Here is a 13,902-nt window from a genome sequence, read left to right on the forward strand (position 1 = left end):
CTAGTTCATCTTGAATAGTGTTCATAGGGACTCAGGGGAGGAGTTTGGATTTAAATCAGACCCATTTACGCACTCTCAGTGTATATGGTATCAGCGCTGCTGTCATCCTACTGCAGAAGAAAAGGGGATATGGTCAGAACTTCACCATTCTTGTTAGAATGGACAGTCAAAATAACTTTAACATAATATTTAGCCACCCTTTTTGCTATGTAGAACACTTCAATAGTAGGAAGTATGTAACCTATTGGTCAGTGTGTATTTATGTGTCTGCATCTGTGACCAATCCACCGTGGAGATGGATCTGTTACAGCTCTCAGCTCCCCTTCCCCTTTTTTTTCCTGTATCTCCCTTAGATCCCTATCTGCTATGTCCCCCCCACCCTTCCTTTATCTTTCCATTTAGCTAATCTCCTCCCAACAAAACCCTACCCTAAGAATTTTTAAAAAAGAAATTGTGGAACTAACATGATGTTTGCAAAACATCACTCTGTTAATTCTGGTTATATATTTACTCCCTTTCCCCTGCCCTTTGTCTGTCTTGTCTATTAAGACTGCAAGCTCTTTTGAGCAGGGACTGTTACTCTGACTGTACAGTGCCTGTCTTGGTTGGCCTCTAGGCACTATCATAATACAAATAAATAATAATGATAATATATAATACACACAGATTAATTCATTTTAGGGGTATATTTTGTTCCCTGTTAGGGCCCCTTTACTCCATTCTGACATTGTAGAGAGGTTTTAAGGGGAACAGAAATAGCCTGCAGGGAACAGCCCCAGCACAAAAGTGGACTAAACTGCTATACCACTTTTTTCCTATTCTCTATCCAGCATAGTGACATACTAGGGGAGTGACTGGATGGGACAGCGAGTGCTAGAATGTAAAATTCTCTGGCTGTTTGGGGCTACTGAGCTCCTGCAGCCCCTGCACTCAGAGCTGCTTTGTCCTTTTGCAAAGGCATACATCTGCCTCTGTCTTCTAGGACCCCACTTTGCCACTACCCACCCAATCCCTTCTGGATCCTTGCTTCCTTCATATTCCACTGCCTTCCCAAGTCCTCCATTCCCTCCAAAAACCTTCCCTTTAAGGCTCTTTTATTACTGTTAGACTCCAGGCTATAGACAGGCTCCCTACACAGAAAGTTAAGAAGCTGCCTCTGATATGTGAAGGCAGCAGAAGACAGCATCCCACAGATTCCTCTGCCTGCAGACCCAGGGGCTGTGGAGGTCCTGATTTTCCTCAGAAGCAAGCTTTTCCAATTTTCACCAAAATCAATAGGCTTATGCTCACTGATATCTAGAACATTCTTTGAAATTGATTCAGAGTTATCATGTTACATACGAACAAACAGAAAAATGGTATGAAGTTCAGCGTATGACTGAGTGAAGGTGAGATCCGTGATTTTTTTTTTCTTCATTTTATTCAGACAAATTTTGCCATGGTCTAACTCCATCAAGAATTATTTTGATTACTAAACTTTAGCCTGGAAAAGGAAGTACAACTCCTGTTCATGAGTTATGCTTCTATGAAACAACAAGCTGTCACTCTGGAGTGTTCCTCTCACTCCGGAGTTACTCACAGCCCTTTGTGCTGAAAGGAATGATTGGAAACATTTTTTATAAAATGCCATGTGACATCAGAGTTTTGAATATAAATGTTTAATATTTGTGTGTTTCATAGCACATAATTGCTGGTTTCCAAACACTATCAGAGTCATTCTGTAAGTGAACAAAATCCCACTTTTGGAAACACCTTTGTAAAACTGCCATAACATAGCTTTTCGTTTTGTCTGCTTGATTTTATTTGAACCCCTTATTCTTTTATTTTCAACTTCAGTTTTGTTAGAGTGATAGGAGCTCTTGAACCTGATTCTCATTTACACTGAGCCCCCCTTACACTACTCTGGAAGTGTAAGAACCCCTTAAAATGGTCGTAAATTACATTTATGCCGACTTCAAGACTTTCTGATACTGGCAGAGTGGTGTAAAGGGGCTCTGTTTGGACTATGATTTAAAGGTGTGTTGTTAGATTGTGAAAGATAGCTTGATCTAAGTTACACCTTCTAAAACTTTAGAGTCCTTTGAGCTTTATTTTGACCACTTACCATGTACTAAAGTACATCTTGTCTTGTCTGCGCTAGAGCTGTAGAAGGTGTTAGACTGATTATATCTTTAAATCATAGTCTAAAACAAACCTAAAAGAGACTAAGCCCACATGTAAAGTCTTATGTGCATTAGTCAGCACACTGAACAAAGTACTCTGGATTACAGCAAGTCACTTGTTAATCAGCATTTGAATACAGGTATGTCTACACTGCAATTAGATACCAATGGCTGGCCCAAGCAAGCTGACTCCCAGTCTCTTGGGGCTTGGGCTGCAGAGCGGTTTAAGTGCAGTGTAGGCTTCCAGGCTTGTGCCACAGCCGGAGCTCTGGGACCCTCCCACCTTGCAGGGTCCTAGAGCCCAGATTCCAGTCTGAGACAGGAAGTCTACACTGCAATTAAACAGCCCTGCAACTCGAGCCCTGAGAGCTTGAATCAGCACTAGCCAGCTGCAGGCTTTTAATTGCCGTGTAGATATACCCTAGGTGAGCCACATTCTCTTGTAATAATGTTTCTATAACGTTTCAAGACACAGATGTAAGGCTCAACCATCTCAGCATCTCCTTTTGTGAATTTGTTTTTCTTGGCCTAGCCATTTACTTGTGGAGTCTTGGGCAATAATCATGAATTTCAATTCTGAACTCTCGGAGAAACCTTTTAAAATTCTTCATTTATTAATTATAATGTATTGACTACTTTTTCTCTTCATGTCTTGCTAAGGTGGGTTTCATGTGGCTAACTGCAGTTATGGTTTTTGATGTCCAAAGTGTGGACTATTTAAAAAATGTCTCAGGCATTATCTTCCGTGAATAAATGCTCATTTTATGTGAACAGGATTGTTCCTTAACATTGTTGTCAGTGATCTGGTGTTTAATAAGTGGGGGTTGTCGGGGGGGGGGTGGGATGGCAGAATGAATTTCAGCATTTGTGACAGGTCACATTTAGATGCAAGATTTTTTTTATCCATCTGAATATTAGTGGCTAAAACTGGCTTCCTCTCACACTTGTTGTTTATATTGCTCAACTCCCAAATAACCTCCTAGAAGAATTCTTTTTAACATCTTGTGTTCCGCTGATTTTGGAAGTACTGTCTTTAAAAGAATGGTAATCTCATACACTAGCAGCATATGGTGAACAAGTCTGAGTGCCAGCCATGGTCTGTCACAGCTGGCAGGTCTAGGAGCAATGTGGAGATAATTTAGGTCTTCAGAGGAGAGAGCAAATTATTTCAGTCACTGTAGAGCCTCTCTGGCTGACACAATGAGTGGCACTGATTTACATTTGCGGAGAAAATTGGATCCAAATGTTTTACAGGTAGATTCCTCCCCACTCACACAAGCATGCTATAGAAAGGTCTTTAAAAATGGCTGTGGGTAGGCAAAGGAGACATTAGAATCCCAGAAGACCATTTTCCCTCAAAAATTGGGCTAAAGCCTAAGGACTTGATCATGCTTTATGACACTACAAACATTACCAGGTATGCTGGGAAATGACTTAACATGCTTTTCCATCAATATGTAGTAAGTCATTTTTAAGATGCAGCAATCATCATTAATCTGTGTTACAGTATAGCTGAGAGGTCCAAACTGAAACTGGAGTCCCATAGAGCTATGTGGTAGAAGAAAGGAACTATTATTTACCCTATTTTACAGATTGGAAACTGAGGCTCAGAGAGATTAATTGACTTGTCTAATGTCACACAAGTAGTCTGTGGTAGAGTTAATGACACTGCCAACATTTCAGCTGAAACAGTATGGGTTGTATCTCAAAGATTTTTTGAGATGTTAGCAGCCAGTTTCACAATTTTATTAACAGATAAACCACAAAGATCAATGTCACTGTCTCCCAGCACCTCAGAAATTCCTAGTAAATGCATAATATAGCTATGATTTTTTTCTATTTTTCTGACATTGAGTCAGGGTTACTTGCAGGCAAAGCTGCTGCAAAGAAAACTGGTGTTTACATTTTTTTTTGCTTGTTTCTTGCACTTAAAAAAAAAAAAGAACATAATTTGTTAGATACTGTTCTGGTGCCTCAGGCTGGTCATCCCATCCTCAGCATTACTCATCTCCACTGATTTCAACTTCCTTTAAGAGATCGATCAAAAATCGTAACAGAATAGCAGGGGACAGTTAAGAAAATCTTATGAAATATCCAGTGGAACAGCCCTACACATGTGTGGAAATACTCTACTGCCAGCAGACCCATTAATATAGCATTTCATATAGAAAGAAAGAGAGAAAGAGAGAAAGAAAGAGCCAAGTTCTGTGAGATGCTGAGTACTCCCTGCAAAGTGCTGAGCTTCCCAGATTCCCATTAAAGTCAAGGTACTTAGCACCTTGCCCGATAGACCCAAAGCCTAGGCATGGATTTAGGGTACATCTCCACTGGAATAAAAGACCCACGGCTGGCCCAGTTTAGCTGACTTGGGCTTGCGGGGCTAAAAATTGCAGTGTCACATTCAGGCTCAGGCTGGAGCCTGGGCTCTGGGACCTTCCCCCTCACAGGTCCCAAAGATCAAGTTCTAAACCAAACCCAAACATCTGCACTGCAATTTTACAGCTCCACAGCCCAAGCCTGGCGAGCCCAAGTCAGCTGACCCAGGCCAGTCATGGGTGTTTAATTGCTGTAGACATAGCCTTAGTTCCTGATTCTCAGACACTTGTATTTGTTTATATGGAATTATTTTTAAACCTAAAGTGTTTACCCAAATCTACTGGGAATAGTTCAAAACCTTCCTTATCCTAGTAATACTGAAAGCAAGGACGCTTTATGAAATAGTCAAAAAAGAAATAACAGGTATGCTATTAATGTCTATTTAAAAAGCTAACAATTCATATACATATGATGGCAAGCAGAACAAAAAAAAACCTTTTGTAGTATTCTAAAATTATGTATATGAGTCATACATGTTTAGAAATAAAAGTATACTTTATAATATAGTTAGTGAGATGGCTGATAATATCTCCAGAGCAGAATATTTAGAAATCCTTGTTTAGATATTCAGTGACTACTTAACACCATTAACTAAAATATTATTAATCGTGCACATTGTAATAGACCTTCTCTTTTGACAACTCATTACAAAACATTATTCCAATTAGATGATTTTAATTAGAGCTAAGCAAATATGAAAATAAAAACATCTGTTCAATAGACAGTAGTGATGAAAAAAGAAAGCAAGCTGTTTGAGTGCATTAAAGCTTTGATCCACCCTTGGTTCAGCAAAGAATTTAAGCACATATCTAAGTTTAAGCATGTGAATAATCCTCACAATTAGTAGTGATTTGTTTAGAGAATATTGTTTCTAAATAGGTACTTTTCTCTTGTTGAAGATGAATTGCCTCTCTGGAACTGTCCTGTAGTTTTAGTTTTCTAATTCAGTGTGTACATAAGAGTCAGAGGAATTCAGAGTTATTCAGACCTCTATTTACAGTATATGGGCCCAAGCTCGTGCAGTACTGAACATCCTCAACTCTTTGGAGTCTATGATACTTGAGGATCAGGCCTGTTATAGGTAAATGGTTGAAAAGTGGATCACAGAATATGTAAAAGCCTCAATGAATAATTCAATAAACATTTTTCAGTGAATATAGTGCATATACAGTTTGTGAATATGGCGCTTTCTCAGAGGCTAAAGATCCACTGTTAATACTAATCCCATCCTTTAAAAAGGAACCAATACCCACAAAAATGCAACAGCTTTAGTGCATCAGAACAAAGTGGGTGTCACAGGAGGTATAGATAGACTGGCTCCAACCACTAGGTTGTATTATCTTAGTGGTCAGAACAGCACCAAAAGGAAGAGTCAAAGGCATAGCCGGGAGGCAAGCCAGTGGTCAGAGCCAGGAGTTCAGACATAGGCAGGGACTAGGGCTGGAGCAGAACTAGCAAGAATCAGAACAAGGGCCAGCCAAGAAGCAGGCCGAGTACGGATATAAACATGGAATACATAGAGCAGCCAGTGTGCTGCTGTTGCTACAGGGTTTAAATGATGATCTGTTGGCTTTTCTGACCAACTGGGGAGCACAGTCAGTTTGAGAGCATTTTTTGGGCCCAGCTGAGCTCACTGGGTTGCCAGGCACTGAGTCTGGAGGCAGCTGAGTTCCTGACAGTGGGAGAGCTGCAGTAGAGCTGCTCAGAACTCATTGCTGCTCGCTGGCTGAAATTAAGAAATGACAATTGGGGCCCAAGGAAGAGGAGAGAAGCATCATACATACCCTCCTTCACTCCCAGCCACTGGTGTCAAGCAAAGTGGTGGTCTGAGATAAAGCAGGGGAGGAGGGAAGAACAGCACAGCTGATTGCTGACATTTGGTTACCTCATCCGGCAGAGAAGTCAGGAAGAGGTGCTAGGATAACAAAGAGAAGAGGCACTGTGAATGCACAAGAACAGAAAGCACCGTGGATACTCCATGCACACAACAATACACAAAGGGACAATGGCAGCTGTGCCATCGTTGTGTGTATCAGTAATTTTCAGATGTCTCAGGAAGTATGCTAACACACTGTCAGGCCATCCTGAGGAAGTGTGGACCAGCTGAATGAGCAGCATGCCGGAGGTCACATTGTATTAGTTCAGAATCTCTTTAGTAGAAACAGAAGTCACTAGGAATCTTTTGATTAGCAATAAAATTAAATAAATTTAGTTTGAGTTTATTGCCTTTATAGTAGAGAATAATTTATGGTTAAAGAAATGCAAACATCTATTTATCCTTTCATTTTTTTTAAATTCCTATGACGTTATGAGGTTTCTGTTGTAGCTCCTTGGGACATATTTGCTGCTAAATACAGTATAATTACTGCCTGGTGCTCTGAATTAAGATTTTAGGCAAAAAAATCAAGATTATCAGTATGAATGCTGAAACTTGCTGCTTTTTTATCTTTAATTTTAGTCATATTTATAATTTGAGATATGAAATTGTAATAGCCATACCCATGAAAACATTAATGTAGATAATTAAAATGACAGTGTTTCTTCTATGTGTTCATTTATTTTGATGTTTGAAGAGCTAGTTATCTTGGGAGACTGGGTAATAGGACAATCAAGTCTTTCCAACTCTAGATTACTAGTTTGAACCAAACCCAGTTCAGTAGTGACTAAAAGTTGTTGCCATCTGATGACTGATGCTCTCAGTCCAGATCCTGATAAGCAGATGTACAATTAAAACACAGCTGGCACTCTTGTTGCTGCTAATATCAGTAATCAGGCCGAGAATGAAACAGGCATGTTGAGCCTTCCAGGTCAAAATTGAGGTTCATGGGAAGGCACAGGTGTGAAGCCTAAACCGTCACTGCCTATGTTGTACCTGTTCTTTGGGTAAACAGGAGTATTCTCTAGCTTCTGTGGTAATTCAGCACTTTTCATGAGCAAAAATTTCATTTTATGATTATTTACTTTGTATTTGAATAGCAAGGGGTGCAATCTACCACTTTTCTTTATTTTTCAGCTTACAAAATGCACATCTTTTTATAATGAGTGGAGAAACCATTATGCCTAGTATACTTGCCTCTTCCAAGGGATCATAAACCTATAGATGGCTCTAAACTGAGAAGGGAGAACCAAGTTAGATATCTGAATTTGTAATTGTTCTGTGTTGCTATTTTTTAGCATGTGAAATATTTTGGATCAAAAAGCTACAGAAAATTGACTTGCAATGACATTGCTTCATTTTGGACTGATGTCTTATCAAGGTTGTGATGTGGTACATATGAAAAAGGGTGTCTAGACTTTCATTGTTTCTCCACCACTGGCAATTTATAAATGGAAAAAAATATTTTTTTAAAGATATATTCTAGTTCACACAGGAACTAATTCAGGGAAGTCCTATGGACTGTGTTATTCAGCCTTTCCCCTGAGACCATGCCTCATGATGCCAATATTTTGACCCTAAGCTCCTGCAGAGGAGCTTATAGGCCATCAGTTTTCTCATAAAGAGAAATTTTGGCAGTTTTTAATTGCAGCAGATAAGGCTACCCTGTGAGTTTTCATTCTCGGTACTTCTGCTCTGACTTAATTTTGTACTAGGTAGATTTGTGCTTATAGCCGCAACTAGCATATATTAATGAACTATTAGCAGATTGTAATAGCTTGACATTTTCTAGGACCAGGGATAAGAATCCTCTATTGTGCCACTAATGTTCAGGTGCTAGAACCATGCATAACTATACTAATTGCTGCATGCTGGCAGGTGGTTCTTGTTAGCTCCAATCTGAATATAACAGAATTAGACTGCCTGCCCCTCTAGGGAAAAGGGAACTAAAGGCTGAGCTAGAGAAGTTTCTGTAGAAGAACCCTAGGATTAGAAACAAATCTTGTTAAGTTTTCGTTTTGTTGATTTAAATAATAATGTCAAAGCCCAGGAAGAGGGTAAACTTGAGCTCTGTGTGCGTGTAGACTATATTCAAAGCAGAGTAGGAAGGTTATCTGCTTACCCATCTGTTCGTATGTTAGGTGAATTTGCAATCCCAATGTTCTGCATGCACAGGAATATTGAAGGAGTTCCAAAAATCAGTCCTTTGCATAGTTGTACTAAAAGACTCCTCGCTTAGATCTAAGTGCTCAGGCACCTTTGCCACAGTAGGGTGAAAGCACCTACATACAGACTACTGAGGCTATAGCTACTATCCATCTGCAGGTTAGGCTGCCTTATGAAAGTAATCAGACTTATTATTGGTCATTTAAAGCCGCATAAAGCGTTCCCTAAAACCAGGAAAGCATCACCCGTGGTTCCCTGCCATGCAGCCCTGCTCCAACAGTTGTGTAACATGTGACCAAAAGGGAACCCTTCTGGCCTATTGTAATATCCTTCTCTCCCCTTTGCCAATTGGGATTAATGATTATGGCCCCTTAGTATCAGTGTGGGGGGAATTTAGGAGGAGGACAAATCCTAGGATCAACAAGAGATCACTTCTTATCAGATAAGTCCTGGAGACTTACTTGTGCAAAACACTCAAGTGCGTGCATCCATCCCTTTGAAATGAATGGAATACCTTTTTCAAAGATTTGTGCATGAGGTTTGCGCAGAAATTTTCAAAGAAAAGCCACTGTAGTGTATGTCATTCTAGACTAATGTGGTAAATCAGATGAGCAGTAATAGGCCAGCTGGTGGCAGTGTGGTGAATCTGCTGCTGCTGTTCTGACTGGCAACTGATATAGGACAGCCAGGAGGGGAAGGTTCCATGGCAGCTAGGAGGATGACTAGAGGCCTGGAAGAACAAAGATGGAGGTGGCTGCTCAGGGTGACTGAGTTGGAGATTCCAGAGCTGCCTAAGTGAGGTTGGGCCTGTCTCAGTTTAAGAGTAACTAGAGTCCTGTATTTTGTGTGAATAAACCAATTATACCAGACATAACTCCATGACATCAGCTTCTCTCAACAGAAGAAACTGACCTACTGCAAGGCCCCCAAATAAGAAACCTTCTTGCAACATATCCCTTTTAAACATAATTATGTCACTGCTGAATTGCATTTTAGCAAAAATAAATGGTGCACTTTTGTTGCATTTTTGTTCAGATCAGTAGTTTGGCTAAGACCCATACCAGTACCTCTTATTTAAAGCTATTTGATGCGGGAGTCTGTCCGCCTTCATGAAAATCTTCACAGCAATTACTAGCCCTAGGAAGGAGCCTTGCAAGCCATACATTATTTTTTGGATTATTAAAGAAGTTAATTCCCCTCCATAGACTGCAAACTAGTTGCAGCTGTGTGCCTATCCTTAACCTACACAACTTTTTCAGTTTTAACAGGACACAGTCAATTTATATTATGCCCAAAATTTTGCAATTGAACAAGAAATCTTTTACGAAACCTGAGCCAAATTACATTTCAAAATTATTTTTTTAACATTCCAATGGAAACAGTTGCTTTTTAGCAAAATACATTGTTTTCTGTATTTGTAATATAAACATTTCAACATTAATAACCTCAAAATGAAATGGGCCATAAACAAAAGTGAAAATTACTTCATTGGGCTAATTGTACTTTAGCATTTTGTGCTGAGTAAGGGGTCTGAGTAGCTACATGGCCTCAAGAAGAGCCATTGCTCCTAGGGTAATCATCTGCTACCGGCCCTCACCGGGAGCAGATTCTTTTCTTCAGATGATCTCTACATATGCTGTGCTACCCTGGCATGTTGAGAGGCTAACCAAAGCTCCACCTCCATTTTTGTACTTTCAGTTTTAATAATATAGAGTATTATGCAAATAGGTGAAGGAATGAGTGTTTCCAATATATGGCTTTTAAGATGACATTGTCCCTTTAGTTCTAAATAAGCTTTTAGATCTTTGAGAGTCTTTGATTAATTAAGCTCAGCCTTGCCTGCAGTCACATTTAAGAGCCTTGCCTGTATGAATAAACATCAGGGGGCTGCCTGACCATGCTCAGTGGAATTTATTACCTATTATTACTGGTTTGTTACTTTCTAGACCATCCGTGAGATAGATCTAAATGTTTTGCAAGATATATTGTTGAGTGGAGCAAAAGCTCAGAGCCAGCTATCTAGCTGCTGAAAGGAGTGCACTTCTGTGTTTTAAAAAAGGATTACAATTAATATAGGTAAACCTGTAGAAGCATGTTATCTTCCTAAGCAAAAATGATTCTGTAATTAAGGTGACAAGTATGCAAAACTACTGTTCAGATTTTGGAGAAAAAGTTAGATCTAAGTCACCACACCTTGTCTTGTTTTTGGCTAAATAAATTTTTTAGAAAGAGATGAACTCCAATTATGTGGGGTGAATGTCAAATAATGAAGATGGGGGAAATCATCTAATGTCTGGTGTTAGTTACACTTTGAACTCTACTTTTTCAGCCCAAACAGAGAACATCAATAGTATCTTCTCTGGAATTTCACCGACTAAATCACAGCCACGATTATTTTGAAATCAACTCATCCATTGGATATGCAAGCTTTACTTCCAGTCCTTCAGTCAGTCCAGCTAATTTTTCCATTGGATCAATTGAAGAGAATGAACTTTTAGGTAAGAAAACAAATAAATTTCTTATGAAGCTAGGGAAAGGAGAGACATTGGGTACTAAATCAATTGAGCAAGATATCAGTTTTGTACTTGGAAAGGTTTTCATGAGAAGACAGAATGTAGCTTGGTAATGTTCCATATAATTTTAACAGAGTAGAAATTGGCAATATTTGTACTGAAATTTTTTTCCCAACAAAAAAGTGATGCAACATCTACGTTTGACTGGGGAGGGGGGAAGTTTGACTGTGAAAGGGCAAACCTGTGTCTGACAATTTTCATGCAACTCTACAAGTGATCTGACACAATCCTACCACTATGATTAAAATATATTAGCTTTTCCTGGATTTTGGTTTTAATAAGTCTAGATTCTTTTTACATAATTGCATGAAGCATTGATATTATATGTGTGTAAAATACATTTAAGGTTTACAATTTCTGTGTGCATTGGAATAACCTAAAGTTCATATTGTGGAAGCAGGGTAAGGGAAAATAAATTGAATTAGAAATTATAACTTTGCCTCAGTAAAGATGGTGAAGGGAAGGCAAATTTCTTATTTCTACTATTGCAATAGAGTAATACTTTATTCTGTTTTAAATGTACTGTAGAGAGGTTTGTTATATATAATGTTATTCCATAAACACTATCTTTATTTAAAAGGGATTGAGGTTGGTTAAGTGTGAGATCGCCCTCCCTCCCAAAGCAAAACCTAAGAAGCAGGGAAATGCCAATTATAGGATGCTTCTTAACTGTACACCAAAGCCCGCAGAGCACATTTACACTGATAGTGACAGACTCTGTGTTATCACAAGGAACTTCCTTCTGCTTCTAGCTGATAAGAAATCACACTACAGGCAGCACATTAATCTCCCTTGCAAGACCCCAATTATGAGTTCATGCTTCCCCCATAAACACACATCAGTTCTAAATATTTGCTTATGTTCCTCAGGCTGTGATTAAGGTTTCACATTATACTATGAAGACATTTAGAATAGGAGAATGTCGTTAATATAATAGAAAAGATATGAACAAACAATCATTAATAACTTTCTTTATCACAGCCTAATTCATTCAAATGTACATTTGATAGCTGACCATGAGTTGTAATAATATGAAAAGTTTGAAATATAGGAAGCCAGACACTTGTTAGTAAATGGAGTAAAAAAAAAAAGTTAGATACAGGACATTTATTAAAGGTCCCATTTTTAAATTGGTTTCAATTAACTCATAAACTAGATAATGATTCAGTTGAAAATCCCTAGGGAACTGAATCTTTACTCATGGATTGAGCTGTAAATTACACTATATTTTTCATACAAAACAAAGAGGTTGAATCCTTGCTTTAAGTAAAAAGTTGAACCCATTCTTAATAAGTACAGCTGCTACCCTATCTCGAAAGTATACTTAACATGCAATTGTTTTTGTCTTGCACCTATTCCGACCATATTATATCGAAGTACCTGATACTGACAGTTTAGTTTAACAATATAACTCAAACAGTGTATTGTATTTTAAGTTTTAAAAGACTACCACCACCACCCTGCTTGAGCTCATAGTATAATTTTAAATAATTTCAGACACACATTCTTACATCAGGAACACTTTCAGTTAAACTAAAAATTGTTTTACTTTGTACTGACCAAAAAGAGAACAATACTTGGAAATGTAAATATATTGGGAAAATCTTCCTGATAAATCATCTATATTTCCTATTAATTGGAAGTGCTCATTGTAAAGACCTACTGTAGTTGAGTATTATAGAACTCATTTTTATAAGCTTATTTTGTTTTAGACGTATATCTGCCTCTGCTGATGTACATAATTTTAAGATCTTTTGTGGTTTAAACTGTCTTTCACATGACTAGCTTTTATAGAAGTGCATATCTTAAAAATACATTTTGGTTTAGTTAAGTATATTGGACTGTGGGAATATAACTATAATATAACAAACTGTCTATATTAATAAAAATATACTGAATTCTAAAGGAAAAATGGCATGAGTCAAACAACTCCAACATTTAAAAGCACAACAGTATTTGGAACACTATTAGTTTTGAGGTTGCACATCACCCTATCACTCAAAAGTATCATAACTACTGTAACTGAATGTCCATCATACAATATTACAGGATGCAATATTGATACATTTACATGTCCAATGTTTTGTTATATTTTTCTACTTCAGAACTAATTTAAGAATTTGTTGTTCTCAACTCATAGCAATAGTAAGAAAATGAAATTCTGTCCGTTTCCACCAACAGTTGTAATGGAATGAAAGATTCAGTCAAATGCCACTTTCTGAACATTAATGGCATGTAATTTATGTCTTTGCTAAGGAAACTCATGCTTTGGTGAGTTTACATGAATTGTTAACAGGGCCATTTCGTCACTAACAAACAAAACAATTGCTTTTTATAACTGTAGGTGATGAGCTTTTGACTTAGTGTATGGCACAGTCTGGAATAGTGCAGCCCGAGAAATAACCTTGACGGTCAGCCAGACAAATGTACATTTTATTATAAGGATGCAGGTGTTTTCTCTCACTGTCACACAGTTTATTACACCTGTCTATCAATATCTTTCTATTTCTTGATATATTTAAAAAGAAGCCTTATACACTTACAGACAGGGCTAGATTCAACCTTTGATTGTAAGCAGATATAATACAAAGTGCAGGCCCTCTCCCAATGGAAGAGCCCAAAACCTTCCCCCTCAAATGGAAGGGCCTGCAGCTAGCCAGTACAGATGAAGGCCGGCAGAACTGTATGGTGCTGGCGAGGGTCATTAGTAGTATGGGTGACAGAAATCAGTACTGAAAACTAGGTCTGG

The 13,902-nt window shown here is 38.3% G+C and overlaps 1 protein-coding gene across 6 annotated transcripts in view; it reads left to right on the forward strand.

Annotated features, from left to right (window-relative positions):
• Positions 1-13,902, forward strand: part of ANKS1B (ankyrin repeat and sterile alpha motif domain containing 1B) — a 754,152-nt gene that overhangs the window by 262,441 nt on the left and 477,809 nt on the right. For all 6 annotated transcript variants that reach the window (XM_084617338.1, XM_084617337.1, XM_084617336.1 and 3 more), the window contains one exon: positions 10,910-11,078. In XM_084617338.1, coding sequence (XP_084473464.1) covers positions 10,910-11,078 — 169 coding nt within the window. The remainder of the gene's footprint in view (positions 1-10,909; positions 11,079-13,902) is intronic.

The sequence above is a fragment of the Lepidochelys olivacea genome (assembly GCF_965140295.1).
Source record: "Lepidochelys olivacea isolate rLepOli2 genome assembly, chromosome: 1".
NCBI lineage: Eukaryota > Metazoa > Chordata > Testudines > Cheloniidae > Lepidochelys > Lepidochelys olivacea.